The sequence below is a fragment of the Trichomycterus rosablanca genome, chromosome 16 (assembly GCF_030014385.1).
Source record: "Trichomycterus rosablanca isolate fTriRos1 chromosome 16, fTriRos1.hap1, whole genome shotgun sequence".
NCBI classification, from domain to species: domain Eukaryota; kingdom Metazoa; phylum Chordata; class Actinopteri; order Siluriformes; family Trichomycteridae; genus Trichomycterus; species Trichomycterus rosablanca.
Window position 1 is genome coordinate 8,384,135 of NC_086003.1, and position 21,997 is coordinate 8,406,131.

At 42.0% G+C, this 21,997-nt stretch overlaps 1 protein-coding gene across 1 annotated transcript in view; it reads left to right on the forward strand.

Moving 5' to 3' along the window:
* shroom3 (shroom family member 3) overlaps window positions 1-21,997 on the forward strand; it is a 133,469-nt gene that overhangs the window by 78,481 nt on the left and 32,991 nt on the right. The window contains exon 3 of the mRNA XM_063011244.1: window positions 3,677-3,781. Within this exon, the coding sequence (XP_062867314.1) occupies window positions 3,677-3,781 (105 nt within the window). The remainder of the gene's footprint in view (window positions 1-3,676; window positions 3,782-21,997) is intronic.

A 21,997-nucleotide genomic window follows, 5' to 3' on the forward strand; every position in this document is an offset into this window, starting at 1 on the left:
GTTGATGCAGTGTGCGGCGTATGGTCTGAGCACTGACAGGCTGACCTCCCACATCTTCAACCTCTGCAGCAATGCTGGCAGCACTCATGTGTCTATTTTTGAAAGCCAACCTCTGGATATGACGCCGAACACGTGGACTCAACTTCTTTGGTCGACCCTGGCGAAGCCTGTTCCGAGTGGAACCTGTCCTGGAAAACCGCTGTATGACCTTGGCCACCATGCTGCAGCTCAGTTTCAGGGTGTTAGCAATCTTCTTATAGCCCAGGCCATCTTTGTGGAGAGCAACAATTCTATTTCTCACATCCTCAAAGAGTTCTTTGCCATGAGGTGCCATGTTGAATATCCAGTGGCCAGTATGAGAGAATTGTACCCAAAACACCAAATTTAACAGCCCTGCTCCCCATTTACACCTGGGACCTTGACACATGACACCAGGGAGGGACAACGACACATTTGGGCACAATTTGGACATGTTCACTGTGGGGTGTACTCACTTATGTTGCCAGCTATTTAGACATTAATGGCTGTGTGTTGAGTTATTTTCAGAAGACAGTAAATCTACACTGCTATACAAGCTGTACACTGACTACTCTAAGTTATATCCAAGTTTCATGTCTATAGTGTTGTCCCATGAAAAGATATAATGAAATATTTGCAGAAATGTGAGGGGTGTACTCACTTTTGTGATACACTGTATATACAACCCCAATTCCAATGAAGTTGGGACGTTGTGTAAAGCATAAATAAGAACGTGTTGCAGGCATCAAATTCAAAATGAGTGAATATTTGCAAAAAAACAATAAAGTTTATCCGTTTGAACATTAAATATCTTGTCTTTGTAGTGTATTCAATTGAATATGGGTTGAAAAGGATTTGCAAATCATCGTATTCTGTTTTTATTTATGCTTTACACAACGTCCCAACTTCATTGGAATTGGGGTTGTATATACAGTATATATATATATATATATATATATATATAGAGAGAGAGAGAGAGAGAGAGAGAGAGAGAGAGACACCTGTCAGAAAGCTTCAGTTAATATTTGATTTACAAAATCTTATTAAAGTAACTTTGTGGCATGGTGATTGGTGCCAGACAGATTAAAGTAGTCAAAAATGCCAGTCTTCTGGGACTTCCATCCACAACAGACCAGAGTTCACACAAAAATGGTATGAAAAACATCCAGTTAGCGGCAGTTCCGCGGGCAGAAATGTCTTGTTGATGAAAGAGGTAAAAGGAGAAAAACTAAACAAACTGGTTCGAGCTGACATAAAGCTACGGTAGCGCAATAAATAACCGAGAACAACCATCAAACCCTGATGCAGATGTGCACCAATAGCTAGGGCCCTACTAAATTTACTAAACAAAAGTGCCACATTTGAATTGAATTATAGAATCAATGGAAGCTACAATACACAGCACAGCCTACCTTAATAGCTCCCTCTCAAAGACGAATATTCTCGTCCATGTTTTGACACACCGTCCTCTGCGTCCACAGTTACACTAGTAGAGTCGTGTTTTTAGCTGCTTTAGCCTTCGACATTTTGAACATTTTGTCTAATCGATTTCTAATGTAACCGAGCGTCTTTAGACATGGCTGAGTTTATAAAGAAAGAAATGAACTGAACACAAACTATGGCAGCACAGAGATGATCACATGTGTAGAGAAGCACACTTGTCATTTGGAATCCTCAAAGAGACAAAATGCACTCAATACGTAAACACATACACAGTTTGTTTGCTTGTTTATTAGGATTTTAACGTCATGTTTTACACTTTGGTTACATTCATGACAGGAACGGTAGTTACTCATTACACAAGATTCATCAGTTCACAAGGTTATATCGAACACAGTCATGGACAATTTTGTATCTCCAATTCACCTCACTTGCATGTCTTTGGACTGTGAGAGGAAACCGGAGCCCACGCAGACACGGGGGGAACATGCAAACTCCACACAGACAGGACCCGGACCGCCCCACCTGGGGATCGAACCCAGGACCTTCTTGCTGTGAGGCGACAGCGCTACCCACTTAGCCACCGTGCCGCCCTGACAATGTTTGACGTATGTGTTAATGTATTGAGTGACTTCGGTCCCTTTGTAGATTCCATAATCAATGGAATAGTGTGCTTCTCTACACACGTGATCATCTCTCTGTAATCAGTGCTGCGCCTCAAAGGAACAAACCAGTAAAGTATTATGTTCCCGATAGTCCATGTACAGTTTCTTACTTTATATACTCAGCTAACTTTAAAGATGCTTGGTTACACATAGCTCTTAAGTTCCAAACATGACTGCGCTATCGATTCTGCTCGCTGGTCAAGGCACCTGAACAAAAGGCTGATGATCCACAGAAGGTGTTGATTTTATGCCCGGATTTACATCACTGCTTTACCAACTTCACGTTGGCATGCATTTATGTGCACAAAGAAACAAAAGTGTGTTATCAGACAGCAAGAACCATGATAAGAACTTTCCCACAACACCTTGTACATGAACATATTAAGGAGTGGCCGTGTTAAGAGAGGTAGATGTGTGGGTCTCGTCTAGCATAGTTTTCGTAAGTACACACAGAGCGAAGGAAATAAGCATGTACTTTAATAATAATAGGAACGTGTGATTTCTTAATTCTTTTTATTATTATTTTTGGTTTTAGCAGCTACTTAAATAACATTAAAGAACAACACACCTACTGTCATGTTTACACAACCAATTTCACTTTTGTGAAATTGCACAATATCATGCTGAAAAAGGGCATAGCGTGACTACGCTCTCTGGCAGGTGAAAACAAGCTCCACTTACCATATAGAAGCACTTTGTTCTACAATTACTGACTGTAGTCCAGCTGTTTCTCTACTTACTTTTTTTTAGCCTGCTTTCACCCTGTTCTTCAATGGCCAGGACCCCCACAGGACCACCACAGAGCAGGTATTATTTAGGTGGTGGATGATTCTCAGCACTGCAGTGACACTAACATGGTGGTAGTGTGTTAGTGTGTGTTGTGCTGGTATGAGTGGATCAGACACAGCAGCTCTCCTGGAGTTTTTAAATACCGTGTCCACTCACTGTCCACTCTATTAGACACTCCTACCTAGTTGGTCCACCTTGTAGATGTAAAGTCAGAGACGATCGCTCATCTATTGCTGCTGTTTGAGTTGGTCATCTTCTAGACCTTCATCAGTGGTCACAGGATGCTGCCTACATAGCGCTGTTGGATGGATATTTTCGGTTGGTGGACTATTCTCAGTCCAGCAGTGACAGTAAAGTGTTTAAAAACTCCAGCAGCGCTGCTGTATCTGATCCACTCATACCAGCACAACACACACTAACACACCACCACCATGTCAGTGTCACTGCAATGCTGAGAATGATCCACCATCTAAATAACACCTGCTCTGTAGTGGTCCTGTGGGGGTCCTGACCATTGAAGAACAGCATGAAAGTAGGCTAACAAAGCATGCAGAGAAACAGATGTACTACAGTCAGTAATTGTAGAACTACAAAGTGCTCCTATATGGTAAGTGGAGCTGATAAAATAGTGAGTGTAAAAACAGAGGTGGTTTTAATGTTATGGCCGATCGGTGTATAATCCGGGAATTGGAAATGTCTTTTTTAAGACTTATGCGGATCATAAATTGCTCGTTTTCTCTCTCTGTGTGTGTGCGTGTGTGTAGAAATTGTTGTACAGGTCTGCGCTTTAGTGAATCCGTCACGTCGTCTTGTCAGCGAGCCCACGACGACCAATGCAGCGGAGGTGTTCAGATACGCATCAGAAACAGGTCTGTGTGTTTTTGTTTTCATTAAGGTCCAGACGTCCCCCTGTGTGATCTTACTAGCTCAAACTTTAATGTTAGCACTAGATCTAATACGTATATCAAACAGAGGCACTTATGCTCTAGCCCACAACTGCTGAGATCTTGAGGTATCACTTGGCTGTACCTAGGGGGTTCTTTGTTGACTCTGCAAAAGCGACCTCTGCTGGTAAAGGGGTGGATGGATGATGAAATGTAAATTCATTCATGTCTGTTTTACCACAGTTTTATCCTATTCAGGGTCGTGGTGGGTCCGATTCTCTGGGTAAAAGGCAGGAAACACTCTTGACAGGTCACCAGTACATCACAGGGCAAACATACAAACACATTTAGTATCTCCATGCAGTATCTCTGAATGTCTTTGGACTGTCCTTATATACATCAATCAGCCATAACATTAAAACCACCTCGTTTCTACACTCACTGTTTATTTTATCAGCTCCACTTACCATATAGAAGCACTTTGTAGTTCTACAATTACTGACTGTAGTCCATCTGTTTCTCTACATGCTTTGTTAGCCCCTTTTCATGCTGTTCTTTAATGGTCAGGACTCTCCCAGGACCACTACAGTAGGTATTATTTGGGTGGTGGATCATTCTCAGCACTGCAGTGACACTGACAGTGTTGTGTTGTGTATAAAACACAGCAGCGCTGATGGAGTTTTTAAACTCCTCACTGTCACTGCTGGACTGAGAATAGTCCACCAACCAAAAACATCCAGCCAACAGCACCCAGTGGGCAGCGTCCTGTCACCACTGATGAAGGTCACAGCAGCAATAGATGAATGATCATCTCTGACTTTACATCTACAAGGTGGACCAACTAGGTAGGAGTGTCTAATCGAGTGGACAGTGAGTGGACACGGTATTTAAAAACTCCAGCAGCGCTGCTGTGTCTGATCCACTCATACCAGCACAACACACACTAACACACCCCCACCATGTCAGTGTCACTGCAGTGCTGAGAATCATCCACCACCTAAATAATAGTATGTAGAGAAACAGATGGACTACAGTCAGTAATTGTAGAACTTCAAAGTGCTTCTATATGGTAAGTGGAGCTGATTAAAGTTAGTCAATCCACTTTGTTATAGCTGGACGCTTCTTATTCATCAATATCAGTAAAGGCTCACAGAGCTTTGTCGTGTACGGAGAATCAGCCAATCCTTAGTCAGTGATGGGGACGGCAGTATGCATTGGCAGAAAGGAGAAACCCCTGTTCCACTCCGAACCCCCACACACGTCCACTTCTGTTGGATGCCCAGCCATGTTGGTGTCACAGCTGAGATTCAAGCTCAGCATTAGATTGCTGCACCACCTAAGGACCGGTCTGCCGCTGTACTAATTCACACAAAAGGTATTCAGTGGGGTTCGAGTCAGGATTCTGTGCTGGCCTCTGAATATTACTGAACTCAAACTCAACCACGTGGGTAATGGACCCTGCTTTGGGCACAAGGGCACAGTCATGATGCAGCACCTTTCCCAATAGCGACAATGTTGGAAATATGGAATTACTCTCAAGCATCCTCATCAAAAATCTCTATTTCTGCTTTAACCTACATACGGAGAGGTCAAAAATTAAGGTAAACAGCATTAATCAGTTGACCCAACCTGCTTTGTTTTAATAATGTAGACTGGCTGCAATTATGTGATGGTGTGTAATGTTCTTAGCAAATAATACCAGTTGAGAATTATATATATGCCACTGCTTATTATCTGCTTATCAGTTTTGTGATGCATGTAAGTGTATCAATGTTCACATAGTAACGACTTTTCTTGGCCGCTATTGCTTCAGGGTTGTTAAATGTTACCAGTGTTAAATACATCCCATTAAGTCTTGCCGGACTGCTCAGGAACTCAACAGTGACTCAGGGAGTCTAGTTAAGATGCTGCCACAGGTGGTGGAAAAATACTGGAGTATAGTGTGTTATGCATGAGGTGGAATTTGACCGTTTTTCTGTATCCGTGTGTTTTTGGCAGTGTTATGTCCATGTGTGTTGGTGTATCTGTGCTCATATTTTCCAGCAGCTGGTTTTGGATGGCTGTATAGTATTATTGTTTTGGTTCAGTACTGCTGACATAGGCAGCTTGTGTCATGTGTCCGGGAACGCTTGTAAGCACCACACGTAGGTTATTTGCACTGCTCAGCTGTTTACGCAGAGTGTGTTTCCATGATATCACGTCACGTACCAAGGCTGACCAAGAAAAATAATACCAGAAGAGGTCATCTTCTTCACCCAAGTGAATCATTTGGTAGAATCGGTGGGATCAGTGTATAATCTGTATCATTTATTACTTCCACTCCTTCAGATTCCATTATTTGGTGCTATCTAGCATCTCAGCCAACCTGAGGCATTGCACATAGGATCTTAGGTTTATGTGACTTAGAACATTCTAGGACAATTTAGAACATTCTAGAAAGTGTGTTCTGAATCGTTTTATTCCTTGTAAAAAACACTATATACATAAAGCATCAGCTGCCAGTTAAAGCTCTCTCTTATCCTAATAAGGTGCTGATGGAGGGTCACATGGTGTAAATTCCTCAGCTCCTCTACCCACAGGGGCATTGCTATAGTGATGAGCTAAAAGCTTTCTAGAATGCTTCATTTACTTGGTCTGGAATGCCATTACATTCCAGTTCAGCCTTTGTTTACATTTAAAAGTCATTTTTAAAACATTGTTTTTCTAGGAACGTCTACACTTAATCAGAAAAGAAGATTAAACCATTATTCAGTGTAGCCTCCTCTCCTTCTTCCCACACACGAAGAAGAATGTACAAAAAACATGGAAAAACATATTCCACTCACTAGCTTTGCTTAGTTTTAGGATCTGTCAGTGTTCCCATGAGCTGTTAATATGGCAGCAATGTTTTAGAATGGCAGGACCCCCTGTAGCCCATGTGCAATTTATGGCTACAGCCTTGTATTTAAACCTGAGCAAGTAGAAAGGGGGAAAAAAACTTTACTTTTACTTGATTGCAGACATTATGAATCTGAGATATTTCATGTTCTATCTGCTCAACTTCATTTTATTTATTAATAAACATCCATTCCTGCATTTCAGTCCTGCAGCACATTCCAAAAAAGTTGGGACAGTAAAGCATTTAATACTTTGTAATGTTGCCGTTCCTTTTCACCACACTTAAAATACATTTTAGCACAGAATTTTTATAGTTTTTTATTATTTTGTCCCATTCGTCCTGCAAACACGTCTTAAGATGTACAACAGTATGGGGTCGTCATTGTCGCATTTTTTGTTTCAAAATTCTCCACACATTCTCTATTGGGCACAGGTCAGGACTGCAGGCAGGCCAGTCCAGTACCCGTACCCTCTTCTTCTGCAGCCATGCCTTTGTAATGTGTGCAGCATGTGGTTTTGCATCGACTTGTTGAAAAATGCATGGACGTCATTGGAAAAGATGACGTCTTGAAGGCAGCACATGTTGCTCTAAGATCTCAATGTACTTTTCTGCATTAATGCTGCCATCACAGAAGTGTTAATGACCTTTGCCAAGGACACTGACACAGCCCCATACCATGACAGACCCTGGCTTTTGGACTTGTTGCTGATAACAGTCTGGATGGTCCTTTTCGTCTTTGGTCCGGAGCACACGGCGTCCATTTTTTTTCCAAAAAAAGACCTGGAATGCTGATTCATCTGACCACAATGCACTTTTCCACTGTGTGATGGTCCATCCTAGATGCCTCTTAGCCCAGAGAAGTCGATGCTGCTTCTGGACATGGTTAACGTAAGGCTTCTTTTTTGCACAGTAAAGTTTTAAGTGGCATTTGTGCATCTAACAATACATGTAGTGCTTAACAAAGGTTTGCCAAAGTAATCCCTCACCCATGTGGCTATATCAGCTATTGTTGAGTGAAATTCCACCATAGTACAAAAGCAATGGGCGTTCCCCCTGCTGACCTTATCTTTAATAAGAGGTAAAATGGGATTTAGGGTTGAATTATTTTTTGTGCGTTCACGTAAATAGTTGTAGTCAAAATTATGTAGCACATATCGCATTCCGTCATCATTGTTAAATGTCTCATGTTTAGTGTTTAGTGTTCTGATGGCTTGTCATAGCATAGTGGGAGGGATCTGCTGTATATCAGATCTGGTCTCTTTTTCATGCTTTTGTAACTGACTCAGGAGAAACTGAATATGAAGAGCAGAAATGCTTTCTTAAACTCGCCACAAAACATTAGACTGGCCAATAAAGGCCATTCGTACTTAAAACAACCCAATGGTTGCCAGATTTTTCACAGTGTTGCATTCACCATTTACAGAGATTCAGATGACAACTCAAAAGCACTACGATTCAAAAGATGTTGTTTCAGCTAACTGTAATGTAAGCGCACCATAAACATCCTGCACAAATATAAGGGTTATATGAGGAAATATGAGGCTTTGATTACTCAGCACCTGTAACAGCAAGTAGGATAAAGTTCATAGTGTTGTTGGTAGCATTGCTGACAAGTAGTTTCTGCTTGTTGGGGCTATTTGTTGAATGTGTGTGTGTGCACTCATAATTTTAACTGTGTTGCTTAACACTTTTAGAAATAGTTGCCAGCATAGAAACGTGGGAAACAGAAACATAGCCAATCACGTCTGTATGTAGACGTCTGTCTGGCCGATAGCACCACTCAGGATTTAAACCCTTGATCCCAGAGGTAGTGGGTTAGCATAGTTTACTGCAGCACCACTCAAGCACTTCTGATTCTTTGTCTAAAACCTAAATATCTCTTGCTCTGTTTTTAAAGTATGCCGCACAACTCACGGAAACACACTATCGCTCACAGAACGAAGACACGAAGGTTCAAAGTTCAGCTGAAACTACAGTCTTATAATCCTGTCTCTTTTGAACCTGCGTGTGAGATATGCTTGTTATTAACTGTGGTTGGAAGTGATGATATTATTATGTAGTGTTGAAGACGGTGCGGCGCGTAAACAGATTACTTCATAGCAGTTTCATCAAAGTGATGTCACTATAGTGTACAAACTACATTTCCAGAAACATTGGGGTCGTCCTAAAATGCAATAAATATACACCGATTACTCCTAATATTGTTTTGGTCCCTCTTTTGCTGCCCAAACAGCCCTGGCCTGTCGAGGCATGGACTACACTAGACTGGTTTCTGGAGTGCTGTGGTATCTGGCACCAAGATGTTAGCAGCAGATCCTTTAACTCCTGTAAGTTGTGAGGTGGGGCCTCCATGGATCGGACTTGTTTGTCCAGCACATCCCACAGATGCTCGATTGGATTGAGATCTGGGGAATTTAGAGGCCAAGTCAACACCTCAAACTCGTCGTTGTGCTCCTCAAACCATTCCTGAAGCACTTTTGCTCTGTGGCAGGGCGAATTATCCTGCTGAAAGAGGCCACAGGCATCAGGGAATACCGGTTTCATAACATCCACATGGATGGCAGGACCCGAGATTTCCCAGCAGAACATTGCCCAAAGCATCACACTGCCTCAGCCGGCTTGTCTTCTTCCCACAGTGCATCCTGGTGCCATGTGTTCCCCAGGTAAGCTACGCACACGCACCCGGCACATCCACGTGAAGTAAAAGGAAACGTGATTCATCAGACCAGGCCACCTTCTTCCATTGCTCCGTGGTCCAGTTCCGATGCTCATGTGCTCATTGTTGGCGCTTTTGACGGTGGACAGGAGTCAGCATGGGCACCCTGACTGGTCTGCGGCTATGCAGCCCCATACGCAACAAACTGTGATGCACTGTGTATCCTGACACCTTTCTGTCAGAACCAGCATTAACTTCTTCAGCAATTTGAGCTACAGTAGCTCGTCTGTTGGATCGGACCACACGGACCAGCCTTCACTCCCCACATGCATCAATGAGCCTTGGCCGCCCATGACCCTGTCGCCGGTTTACCACTGTTCCTTCTTTGGACCACTTTTGATAGATACTGACCACTGCAGACCGGGAACACCCCACAAGAGCTGCAGTTTTGGAGATGCTCTGACCCAGTCGTCTAGCCATCACAATTTGGCCCTCGTCAAACTCGCTCAAATCTTTACGCTTGCCCATTTTTCCTGCTTCTAACACACCAACTTTGAGGATAAAATGTTCACTTGCTGCCTAATATATCCCACCCACTAACAGGTGCCGTGATGAAGAGATAATCAGTGTTATTCACTTCACCTGTCAATGGTCATAATGTTATGCCTGGTTGGTGTATACTACCACCCAAGTGGAATTTTCCCTATCCATTTGTACATCTAGAATAGAATAGAATGCCTTTATTTGTCATATATACAGTACAATGAATGCTTGTTTGGAAGCTGGGGTCTGAGCGCTGGGTTTGCCATTGTACAGCGCTCTTGGAGCAGAGAAGGTTAAGGGCCTTGCTTAAGGGCCCAACAGTGGCTCGAACTCTCAACCTTTCAGTTCATAGCCCAAAGCTCTACCCACTAACTCTACCCACTGAGTTTCAGCAGATTTGTATCACTAGACTGTTGTCTACTTAAACTACAGTAAAGAAATGTTTACTGTGGAAGCACTTCTTTAAGTCCTTCTGGATAAGACCGAAAATGTAAATGTAATGATACATCGACACAAATAATTCAGGTCTTTCACCATCTGCCGTACATAATATTGTCAAGAGATTCAGGAAATCTAAAGATATCTCAGTCCATATAAGGCAAGACTGGAATCCTTTGTTGAATGTGCGTCATCATAGAGCCCTCATTCAGCGTTGCATGATAAACTGTGTTAAACATAGTCATATGGGCTTGGTAGTTAGTACTTTGGAAAATTATTGACACTTAACACAGTCCACCACTGCTATTATAAATCAACATGAAAAACATGGACAATTTTCTCTACCTCTAATTCACCTCACTTGCATGTCTTTGGACTGTGGGAGGAAACCGGAGCTCCTGGAAGAAACCCACACAGACGCGGGGAGAACATGCAAACTCCACACAGAAAGGACCCGGACCGCCCCACCTGGGGATCGAACCCAGGACCTACTTGCTGTGAGGCGATAGTGCTACCCACTCAGCCCATTTTCAGTGTATATGTGTCAAAAACAACCCCATTATTTTACAGTAGCCATGGAACACATTAACAGGTTTTCCATACATCCTTATGTGAAAAAATACCTTACAACTCAACGCCACTCCCAGAACCAATTAACGTCAAGTTTCAAGGTACCACTGTATTATATTTTATCCCATTGTGACCTGAATTCATTACACTTGTTCTCCCTTCTTGACATCTTGAGCTCAGCCCTAGTGCTTTCGCAGTTCAGCAAGCCATCTGCCATTTGAAACATTACCCCCTAACTAACTCGTTACCCAGAGAGCAGGGTAGTGACAGATCTGTAATGGGTCTAAGATTAGGATCTGAGGTCCTCGTGGGACACTCTGGATTTGCCTCTGATTTCTTGTTCCCACCTTGATTTTTTTCTTTCAAAAGAACCCTAATAGTGTGATTTGTCTGACATGTGATATGGCATCTCTTCACGTTTCCTAACAAGAGAGGAATCATATTTTGGTAGTGATGAAACTGGCTTGTTAGGATTTTTGTGGGAAAGCCAGCACCAAAGCTCTGGAATGCAGAAGCTTATTTCAGGTTGCTTTGTCATGTTTAGAGAATGTTTCAAAGATTGGAATCTGTAATCTTGGAATTAGAAGCACTTTGTTGTGAGCCATTATAATGTGCCCTAATCAGTGTGGGTGGTGTTCAGGGAATAAGGGTTCATACTTTGTGAATTTCTTGAACATTCAGGAAAAAATGCATGTTTTAATAGGGTTAAAACACAGACGTTCCTTCTATAGACATAGATCAGGAGAGGAAGAGCCCTGTGAATCCCATACAGGAAAGCACTCAGACAAGAGTCAGAGTTTGAGATCCCTTCGTTCATTCTGAGTACTAGAAGAGCTTATACAGACACAGATATCTCTAAAATAGGCTTAACATTTAGTTAGAGGAAGTGAGGTAGAAAAAGACGTTAAAAATAGGAACACAAGCAGATCAGAACGGCTCTGTGGTTAGCCTTATGTGCAGAAACAAAAGTGTATACGTTGCAAAATGGTACGCTCAGCTTAACGCTCAAAAAGTCCAGCACCATAAGTATATAGACACTGAAAATATCTAACAGTTTAGTGCTTGCATTTAGGTTTAAAGGCAGCTGTCAATGATGCCCCACGTCTCCAGATTAAAACATTATACATTATGCAACGAGTGCTAACGTGGTATATGTTTCTAATAAAGAGGCCAGTAGGTTAAAAATCCCAATAGTATTAAAAATCCCAACAACACTGCTGCACCTGATACACTCATACCAGTTCAACACATGTCATTGCAGTGCTGAGAATAGTCCACCCAATTATAATCTGGTCAGTGAGGGTCCATTCCGCCTAATCAGTGTCATTATGGTCCACAGGACATTACATGTATAAATGTATATGAAAATTAACTTTAAAATGCATTTTTAATTAAGCAAAGTGTTCTCTCATTGATCCAATTGCAAATTTAGGATATATAACTTAAAAAGTTTATAAAAAACCCCTATAACACTGAAAAAATTGTATTTTTTTATGTCCCCACTCTCTAACACTAGTAAAATCTTTTAGAAATCCTTTCTTCCTTGCATTGTTTGGTGACTCCAAATCCCATCTATGTTTTAATATTTCTTTTTTATAGGAAATGTATACAAATGTATAATAATGTGGTTAAAATACAGTTAGTCGCTGCTCAGGTGGCACAGCGGTGAAAACACACGCTAGCACACCAGAGCTGGGATTTCGAATACATTGTATCGAATCTCAGCTCTGCCATCCGGCTGGGCTGGGAGGCCACATGAACAACGGTTGGCCTATAGTTCATATAGGGGTGAGGTATTAGCCGGATAGGGACTCTTTCTTAACTGATGCAACTACGACCTCTGCTGGCTGGTTGATGGTGCCTGCACAGAGACGGGGAAAGAGTGCGGATCAGGGTGTGTCTCTCCGTACACAGGGCTGATCCGCAAAGCACTCGTCAAAGTTAAGGAGACAAAATGCATACGGCTGCGGCCCGCGTCTCGGAGGGGGCGTGGGTTAGCTTCGTTCACCTCAATCAGAGCGGGGATCAGCATTGGGCAATTGGACGTGCTAAAAGTCGGGAGAAAAGGGGAGAAAATGCATCAACAAAATAAAAAACAATAAAAAACTCAGTCCTGTTACTTTCAGTCCTGTTACTCATATACAACCAATTATATACCCACATAGCTAATCTGTGTGGTAGGTGTAGCTCTTAAAATAATTAAAAATGTACAGGGGTTGGACAAAATAACTGAAACACCGGTCATTTTAGTGTGGGAGGTTTCATGGCTAAATTGGACCAGTCTGGTGGCCAATCTTCATTAATTGCACATTGCACCAGTAAGAGCAGAGTGTGAAGGTTCAATTAGCAGGGTAAGAGCACAGTTTTGCTCAAAATATTGCAATGCACACAACATTATGGGTGACATACCAGAGTTCAAAAGAGGACAAATTGTTGGTGCACGTCTTGCTGGCGCATCTGTGACCAAGACAGCAAGTCTTTGTGATGTATGAAGAGCCACGGTATCCAGGGTAATGTCAGCATACCACCAAGAAGGACAAACCACATCCAACAGGATTAACTGTGGACGCAAGAGGAAGCTGTCTGAAAGGGATGTTCGGGTGCTAACCCGGATTGTGTCCAAAAAACATAAAACCACGGCTGCCCAAATCACGGCAGAATTAAATGTGCACCTCAACTCTCCTGTTTCCACCAGAACTGTCCGTCGGGAGCTCCACAGGGTCAATATACACGGCCGGGCTGCTATAGCCAAACCTTTGGTCACTCGTGCCAATGCCAAACGTCGGTTTCAATGGTGCAAGGAGCGCAAATCTTGGGCTGTGGACAATGTGAAACATGTATTGTTCTCTGATGAGTCCACCTTTACTGTTTTCCCCACATCCGGGAGAGTTACGGTGTGGAGAAGCCACAAAGAAGCGTACCACCCAGACTGTTGCATGCCCAGAGTGAAGCATGGGGGTGGATCAGTGATGGTTTGGGCTGCCATATCATGGCATTCCCTTGGCCCAATACTTGTGCTAGATGGGCGCGTCACTGCCAAGGACTACCGAACCATTCTGGAGGACCATGTGCATCCAATGGCGGTGCCGTGTATCAGGATGACAATGCACCAATACACACAGCAAGACTGGTGAAAGATTGGTTTGATGAACATGAAAGGGAAGTTGAACATCTCCCATGGCCTGCACAGTCACCAGATCTAAATATTATTGAGCCACTTTGGGGTGTTTTGGAGAAGCGAGTCAGGAAACGTTTTCCTCCACCAGCATCACGTAGTGACCTGGCCACTATCCTGCAAGAAGAATGGCTTAAAATCCCTCTGACCACTGTGCAGGACTTGTATATGTCATTTCCAAGACGAATTGACGCTGTATTGGCCGCAAAAGGAGGCCCTACACCATACTAATAAATTATTGTGGTCTAAAACCAGGTGTTTCAGTTATTTTGTCCAACCCCTGTACATACATGATGGGTATTCCTAATAGTTTCATTGATGCCTAAAAATGAGAAAAACGAACATAAATCGAGCCATGTAATGATAGAAGTGTTTGTGCATACAAGATAAGTACATAGACATTGGCAGAAATTATTTTATTTAAATAAAATTATGGCATTGCTGTGTTCAAATTACCCCATAATTTGGATTTATAGGTAAGCAACAAAAGACTCATTTTAGTTTAAATGATTCATTGAAAGTGGATCATTAAAAACAAGAGCATTTTCATTTCATTAAAACTAGAAGCCAGCTATGATACTAGGGTAAGTGCTTTATATTGGTCTTCATACTACATTGTTTCATTAAGCCAGACATCCCAAGTCTCCCGGAAGTTCCGGGAGTCTCCCGCATATACATAGCGGCTCCCTGATGCCCGCAAGTCAGATAAAATCTCCCGGAATCTAGAATTACCGGCCAAGAGCGCACGCAGGTGACACAGACTTTCTTCCCGATCGCGTATTAAATCCGTTATCTGATATACAATCTAGCGCACTATGTAGGAAACATAATTAATTGTCTAATATACTGTCTAGTGCACTATGTAGGGAACATAAATCCGTTATCTGATGTACAATTTAGTGCACTATGTAGGAACATAATTAATTATGTAATACACTATCTAGTGCACTATGTAAGGAACACAAATCATCATCTAGTAGGGATGTCCCGATCACGTTTTTTTGTTCCCGATACCGATTTTTAATTTTGATCCCGATCCGATACCGAGTCTCAAAGCGATACTTGTATTTTCTAGATATTGTCTAGATAAGAACTGGATAATACTGTTCACACAGTGCACACTTCAAGTACATAACAGTTATTCAGATTAATCCAATGTATACTGTATATTTAACAACTGAATAGCTCTGCAGTGCTGAAGGGAAAAATGCTGCATCCAAACTATTGGCTTAATGTTTTGTATTTTTACAAAATCAATCAAAATGATTGAGATAATTACAGTTTTACTTTAAACTTTACATTCGAAAAAAAAAAATATGTTTAATGCAGTGATGCACTAAAAATGAACAGAAATCTGTGTAGCAGCTTAACTTGAATATAAGAAAAAAAGTTACTTAAAAGCATTACAGTAAAACCTGAATACCAAAATAAAATGGAAAGGCTCTTTTGTTATGAAGGAAAGCCAGTTTTTAAAGTGCTTGTATTGTGACAATGGTTTGATGGACGTTTCTATGCGAAGTGAGTGTGTTTTGACCCTTTGGGGCTTCCATAGTGCATGGAATAGCGTGCTTGACTCTAGCTGTCCGCTATTTGGTACCGTAACTAGGGCTGGGTATCGCCACTAATTTCCTGGATCGATTCGATTCCGATTCACAAGGTCCCGATTCCATTCGATCTTCGATTTTCGATTCAATTTCGATTCAACACATTTAGGCATATTTGAGTTACATTAACAGGTTTTGTTTAAATATGTACAGATGTTCAGAGAACGAATGTGATAATTGTACAAAGAACACTCATTATTAAAAATATTTGTGTATTTTGTTTACATAAATAATTAATCCAAAACAGAAAACAGTAACATTCATTTTTTATTATTATTTTATATGTCTGACACACTACAACATTGTAAATGTAATGTAAACATACACCTGGCTGTTGAACAGCTTATGCCAAGTTTACACTACACGACACTCTGATTAACACCTGGTCGCTGTAATGTTCACACTACACGACTGATCGGCGATGGGGGTTTTACACCACACCATCTATCACCAGGGGGAATCACAGGCGAGCTTCTCTGGTCTCCAAAACTACGTTTTGTCCAAAAAAAAAGAAGTGATGAGAAGTGATGAAAGGTTTAATGCTACCACGTCCAAACATGCACATCAACAAGTAGCGAGCGATCACAGTTTGTGCGCTGATGAAATAAATGAATCTGAGTGGATTTGGCAACACGAGCAGCATGGCTTGTTCTATAGTGAGTTGGAGGTTAATAAATATTTTGTTTTGTAAATACTGTAAAACTCGCGTGTGCTGATGTTTTCTGATAGAAACTATATTGCGCTCCACCACCTGTTTACAACCTCTCCCCTGTGTTTCCCCTCGCTGTTTCTCACATTGATTGAGAGCCGAGTTTTGATCGCAGAGCGAACACCGAGTTCCTCCCGAATCCAGCGAAAATCCACCCGTCGCCAAGCGAAAATCAGTGCAAAAAGTTGTGTAGTGGTCATAACTTGAGCTTCTGCCATGCTAAACCGATGTGCAGGTCAGATCTCGTTGCATGAAAAAACACTGGCTGGTCACGCGAAATTAAAGGGGGTAACAGATTTCCGTGTGCACCGTAAAAAGGGGCGTATTTAAAAGATCGATCTCGCGTTTATATGAATCGATATCGGATCGTTCAAATAAAGATCGATTCGAATCGAAAAATCGATTTTATAAACCCACCCCTAACCGTAACAGAAGAAGTTAATAAAGTGTTAAACGCTCCCGACAATATGTGAATATACCGTGTATTTATTTCTTTATTAAACGAGTGCATCACTACGTTGTTTTGTAAACCGGAGTGATCCTTGACTCACACACCATATAAATAGTACAATTCTACAGTAATGAACGCAGCTCTGCTCCTACCGCCTCGTGAAACGCTCACAGTGCAGACATTACACCGCTGTTGGACTTGTTTCACTTTCCAATTCAAACTATTTCCACACAGCGGACATGCTGACGTAAAACAAAAGAACGGATTATGATCGGCATTAGTAAAGCCGATTCCGATCAGTTAAAAAATGCCTTGATCGGCCTTTGAGATCGGATCGGGACATCCCTATCATCTAGTTATACTTTCCAGTGCACTATGTAGTGAACATGAATGCGTTATCTAATACACTATCTAGTGCACTATGTAGGGAACATAAATCCATGATCTGATATACAATCTAGTGCACTGTGTAGGGAACATAAATCAATTGTCTAATTCACTATCTAGTGCACTACGTAGGGAACATAAATTCATACCTAAAATACTATCTAGTGCACTATGTAGGGAACATAAATTCATACCTAAAATACTATCTAGTGCACTATGTAGGGAACATAAATCCATTATCTGATATACAATTTAGTGCACTATGTAGGGAACCTAAATCCGTTAACTGAATACGCTACCTAAAGCATTATGTAAGAAACATGTCTATTATCTAGTATACTATCTAGTGCACTAAGTATGGAACATAAATTATTTTCTAATATACAATCTAGTGCACTATGTAGTACACATTAATGTGTTTGTGATGTGAACAGTTAGCAGCTCCTAAAAGTTCTGTTATCACCCATATCCTTTGGTGTGTGCGAGAGGTTTTTTAGCTTTTTTTGGGGGGCTTGGGGGGTCGGGGCCGAGGTCCGGGGGTACCTCCCTGAAATGAGTTTTTGCAGCTTGGGATGTCTGCATTAAGCTAAATCCCAAACTGTCTAATTGAAATCATACATTACACTGCATATGTTTGAAGACCCCATTATGTTATATACAATGTAGAGCTTTAATCTAGTCACTTTCCTATTATTAGTAATAATTCTAAGCTGTTATACTGATTATTCAGTTAAAATACAATAGACTGTACAGTGGGTTGTGTGTAAAACTCTGGCAAGTTTAAAGGGCAAGGTAAAAACATTAAACATAGTAAAATGTCTGATCATTTTCAATGTAGTCAATCCAGGCTTTATACTAAGAGCAGATCCAAGTAAACACATTAAATGAAGACTCAGACTTACTGAATGAACTGGAAGTCTTTACACTGGATCCGTGAAAATGGGAAATGTATCAGTTCCACCTGTGGATGATGCAACAAATGAGCTGTTCAGAAATCAGGTTGCCCTCTGGTGGCTTGGAGGTACAATGACACGTGTTATGTCCTGGATGTTAATCTAATTTCAGTCAGCACAGTGGCTCAGTGGATAGCACTGTCACCCTACAGAAAAAAGGTCCTGGGTTTGATTCCAAGGTGGGGTTTGCATGTTCTCCCCATGTCTGCGTGGGTTTCTTCCTAGAGTCCAAAGACATGTAGTCAGGTTAATTGGAGCTACTAAATTTGCCCTATGTATGAGTGTAAGTATGATGGACTGAAGATCTGTCCAGGCTGTTTCTTACCTTTCGCTTAGTGAATAGGCACCACTGTTTCCCTGAGTAGGATAAAGCGGTGGAGTTAGTTAATCGACCAGCATTACACGGGTGCAGATTAATGTATTTCAACCTATTCTGTTCACTGAAACACACACACACTTGTGGTGCTACTGAATCTCACTCACATGTGTCAGGCTTTATACACACCGATCAGCCATAACATTAAAACCACCTCCTTGTTTCTACACTCACTGTCCATTTTATCAGCTCCACTCACCATATAAAAACACAATTACTGACTGTAGTCCATCTATTTCTCGACATGCTTTGTTAGCCCCCTTTCATGCTGTTCTTCAATAGTCAGGACCACCACAGAGCAGGTATTATATGTGGGTGGTGGATCATTCTCAGCACTGCAGTGACACTGACATGGTGGTGGTGTGTTAGTGTGTGTTGTGCTGGTATGAGTGGATCAGACACAGCAGCACTGATGGAGTTTTTAAACACCTCAATGTCACTGCTGGACTGAGAATAGTCCACCAACCAAAAATATCCAGCCAACAGCGCCCCGTGGGCAGCGTCCTGTGACCACTGATGAAGGTCTAGAAGATGACCAACTCAAACAGCAGCAATAGATGAGCGATCGTCTCTGACTTTACATCTACAAGGTGGACCAACTAGGTAGGAGTGTCTAATAGAGTGGACAGTGGGTGGACACGGTATTTAAAAACTCCAGCAGCGCTGCTGTGTCTGATCCACTCATACCAGCACAACACACACTAACACACCACCACCATGTCAGTGTCACTGCAGTGCTATGAATCATCCACCACCTAAATAATACCTGCTCTGTAGTGGTCCTGTGGAGGTCCTGACCATTGAAGAACAGGGTGAAAGCAGGCTAAAAATGTATGTAGAGAAATTAATATACTACAGTCAGTAATTGTAGAGCTACAAAGTGCTTCTATATGGTAAGTGGAGCTGATAAAATGGACAGTGAGTGTAGAAACAAGGAATGTTTAATGTTATGGTTGATCAGTGTATATACAAAGGTGTTTGATTGTCATCTTAGAAGGGATTATCGTTACGCTACGACAGAGCAGCATGTGTCTACAAATAACAGTAAACAGATGCCAGAACTAAACTTATCCTCACTCCTCACCCCGTCGGCTTTCCTCTCAATCACACCGCTTCTTCCACTCTCTACATAATCTCCTTTCCAGTTTCAGTTTCCTCAGATAAAACAGATTTCGGAGCAGAGACTCCCAGGCTCAGATAAGGTTTCCGTACGCAGACACACCCTACTGTAGCCTGACCCCAAGCCAAAGTACAGGGAGAGAGAAGAGAGAGAGAAAGGAGTGATTGGAAAAAATACTCTCAACAGACAGTGAGAAAGAATGGAGTGTTTTGGAGCGGTACGTTTTGGATTGTCTGCATTCCTGGGGGTCAGTTTACGTTGGGAGGGTCTGTGTGTCCAAGGGGAAAATAGATGAGTCTCCCCGGAAACTTAGATCAGTACAGGATGTCAATACTATTGTGTCTGAGCATTATTTCACTATGCATTCCTTAATTAAGAGTAGGGCTGGCTCGATACCACTTTTTTATGTCCGATACCGATACCGCCTGATACCGATACCAATCCGATACCGTCATTTCTCTTCTCAAACATCTAAGCAGTAATAATACACGTCTCAATGCACCATGGTTAACCTACCTATCTAAATAACAACACTCAGACTGTGAAACGAATATTCTAAAGGAATAAATACAGAACCTACAACATCACACTTATACAAAACTGTTTTTATTTTCACTTTTACACACAGAACATTTAGCAGCATTTTGTCGTCCATAGTGTCTACAGTTGCAAGATGTGGATGTCAGTCAAACACGATGAACCAATTAGAATTGAAGCAGTGCTTGGTTGAGATTTTCTGTTAAAGTTCTGTCACGTTTTTAGATGATTAAACCCTGCTGGATTTTGAAGAGGACATCTGTGGCTAAACAGGAAACGGTGTAGTTTGTTTTATTTCATATTTATAACACTAATGGATTAATGGTTGAGGATGTAAGAGATGTCCAAGCTGGGACAAGATAGGTTTTCTTTATCTCAGGTGAGCGATGTATCATTTATAAAGTGATTTTTATTGTGTTTAAACAGTGTTTTTAGATGTGGCAGTAGTAGATGATTTTTTAAAATGCTAAAAGTTGAAGTAGATCAGTCAATTTCTGAATGGCTGTTGCAGATGTATCAGATCGGTGCCAGCCCTAATTAAGACAGTGGGTCTGTCTGAAACCTAGTGAGCTCACTATATACGCACGCTGCTGAGAAGATGGCTGTCTAAATTCTATTACCCTGATACACGCCCCCTCCGGCACGCACAGTCAGTACAGACCGCATTTTTCACGAGTCGAGTTCATACACCGACGGGCACTGTGTACGGAGGGCCACACCCCCATCAGCATTATTCCTCAGCCCTGTGCAGGCGCCATCAATCAGCCAGCAGGGGCCGCAGTTGCACCAGTTATGAGGACCTATGATCCGACTTTTTACCCTCTAACCCTATGAACAACAGCCAATCGTCGTTCATGCAGCCGCCCAACCCAGCCCAGTCGGAAGGCAGAGCTGAGATTCGATACGATGTATTCAAAACCCCAATTCTGGTGTGCAAGCGTACTTTACCGCTGCGCCACCTGAGCGGCGGCTGTCTAAATTCCTTAAATAGATGCCTTAAAGTGCTGCCTACTAAGGTGCCTTAATTCTAAGTGGTAATCTGACTAAATAACAAGGGAGCATCCTATGCTTCCTTAACGGTGGAGGCAATGCATGTCTTTGGACTGTTGGAGGAAACCAGAGCTCCCGGAGAAAAAACACTCAGACATGGGGAGAACATGCAAACTCTACACAGAAAGGACCCAGACCAAACCATCTGGGGATCGAACCCAGGACCTTCTTGCTGTGAGACGACTGATTGCCGGCTAAGTAGTGTGTCTAAGTAATCTGCCTTATGAATTCGATGTCTTATTAGAATCCTCTCTACCCAGGGAGCTGCCTAGGTAGGCAGTAGGCAGCAAGGCAGCTCACTAGGTTTTCAGACAGACCCAGTATGTGTATGTACGTGTACAGAGTGATCTGATAAGTAGTAAAAAATGTACTTACATTTACCTTTACATTTTTGGCATTTAGCAGATGCTTTTATCCAAAGCGACTTGCAGTACTGTGAGAGTATATTGTCTAAGCAATTCAGGGTTAAGGGCCTTGCTCAAGGGCCAAACTGTGGCATCCTGGCAGTGGTGGGGGCTTGAACCAGTGGCCTTTTCGATTACTAGTCCAGTACCTTAACCACTAGATTACAACGGCACTTTAATAAATAACCTGATGAATCTGATGAGGTGGTGTGCAGTGGTAACTCTGCGGTTAAAGTACAGCCACTGTTGGGCCCCTGAGCAAGGCCCTTAACCCTCACCAATTCAGTCGTCATTGTAATTTGCTTTGTATGAAAGCGTCTGCTAAATGACGCAAATGTAAACGTAGCACT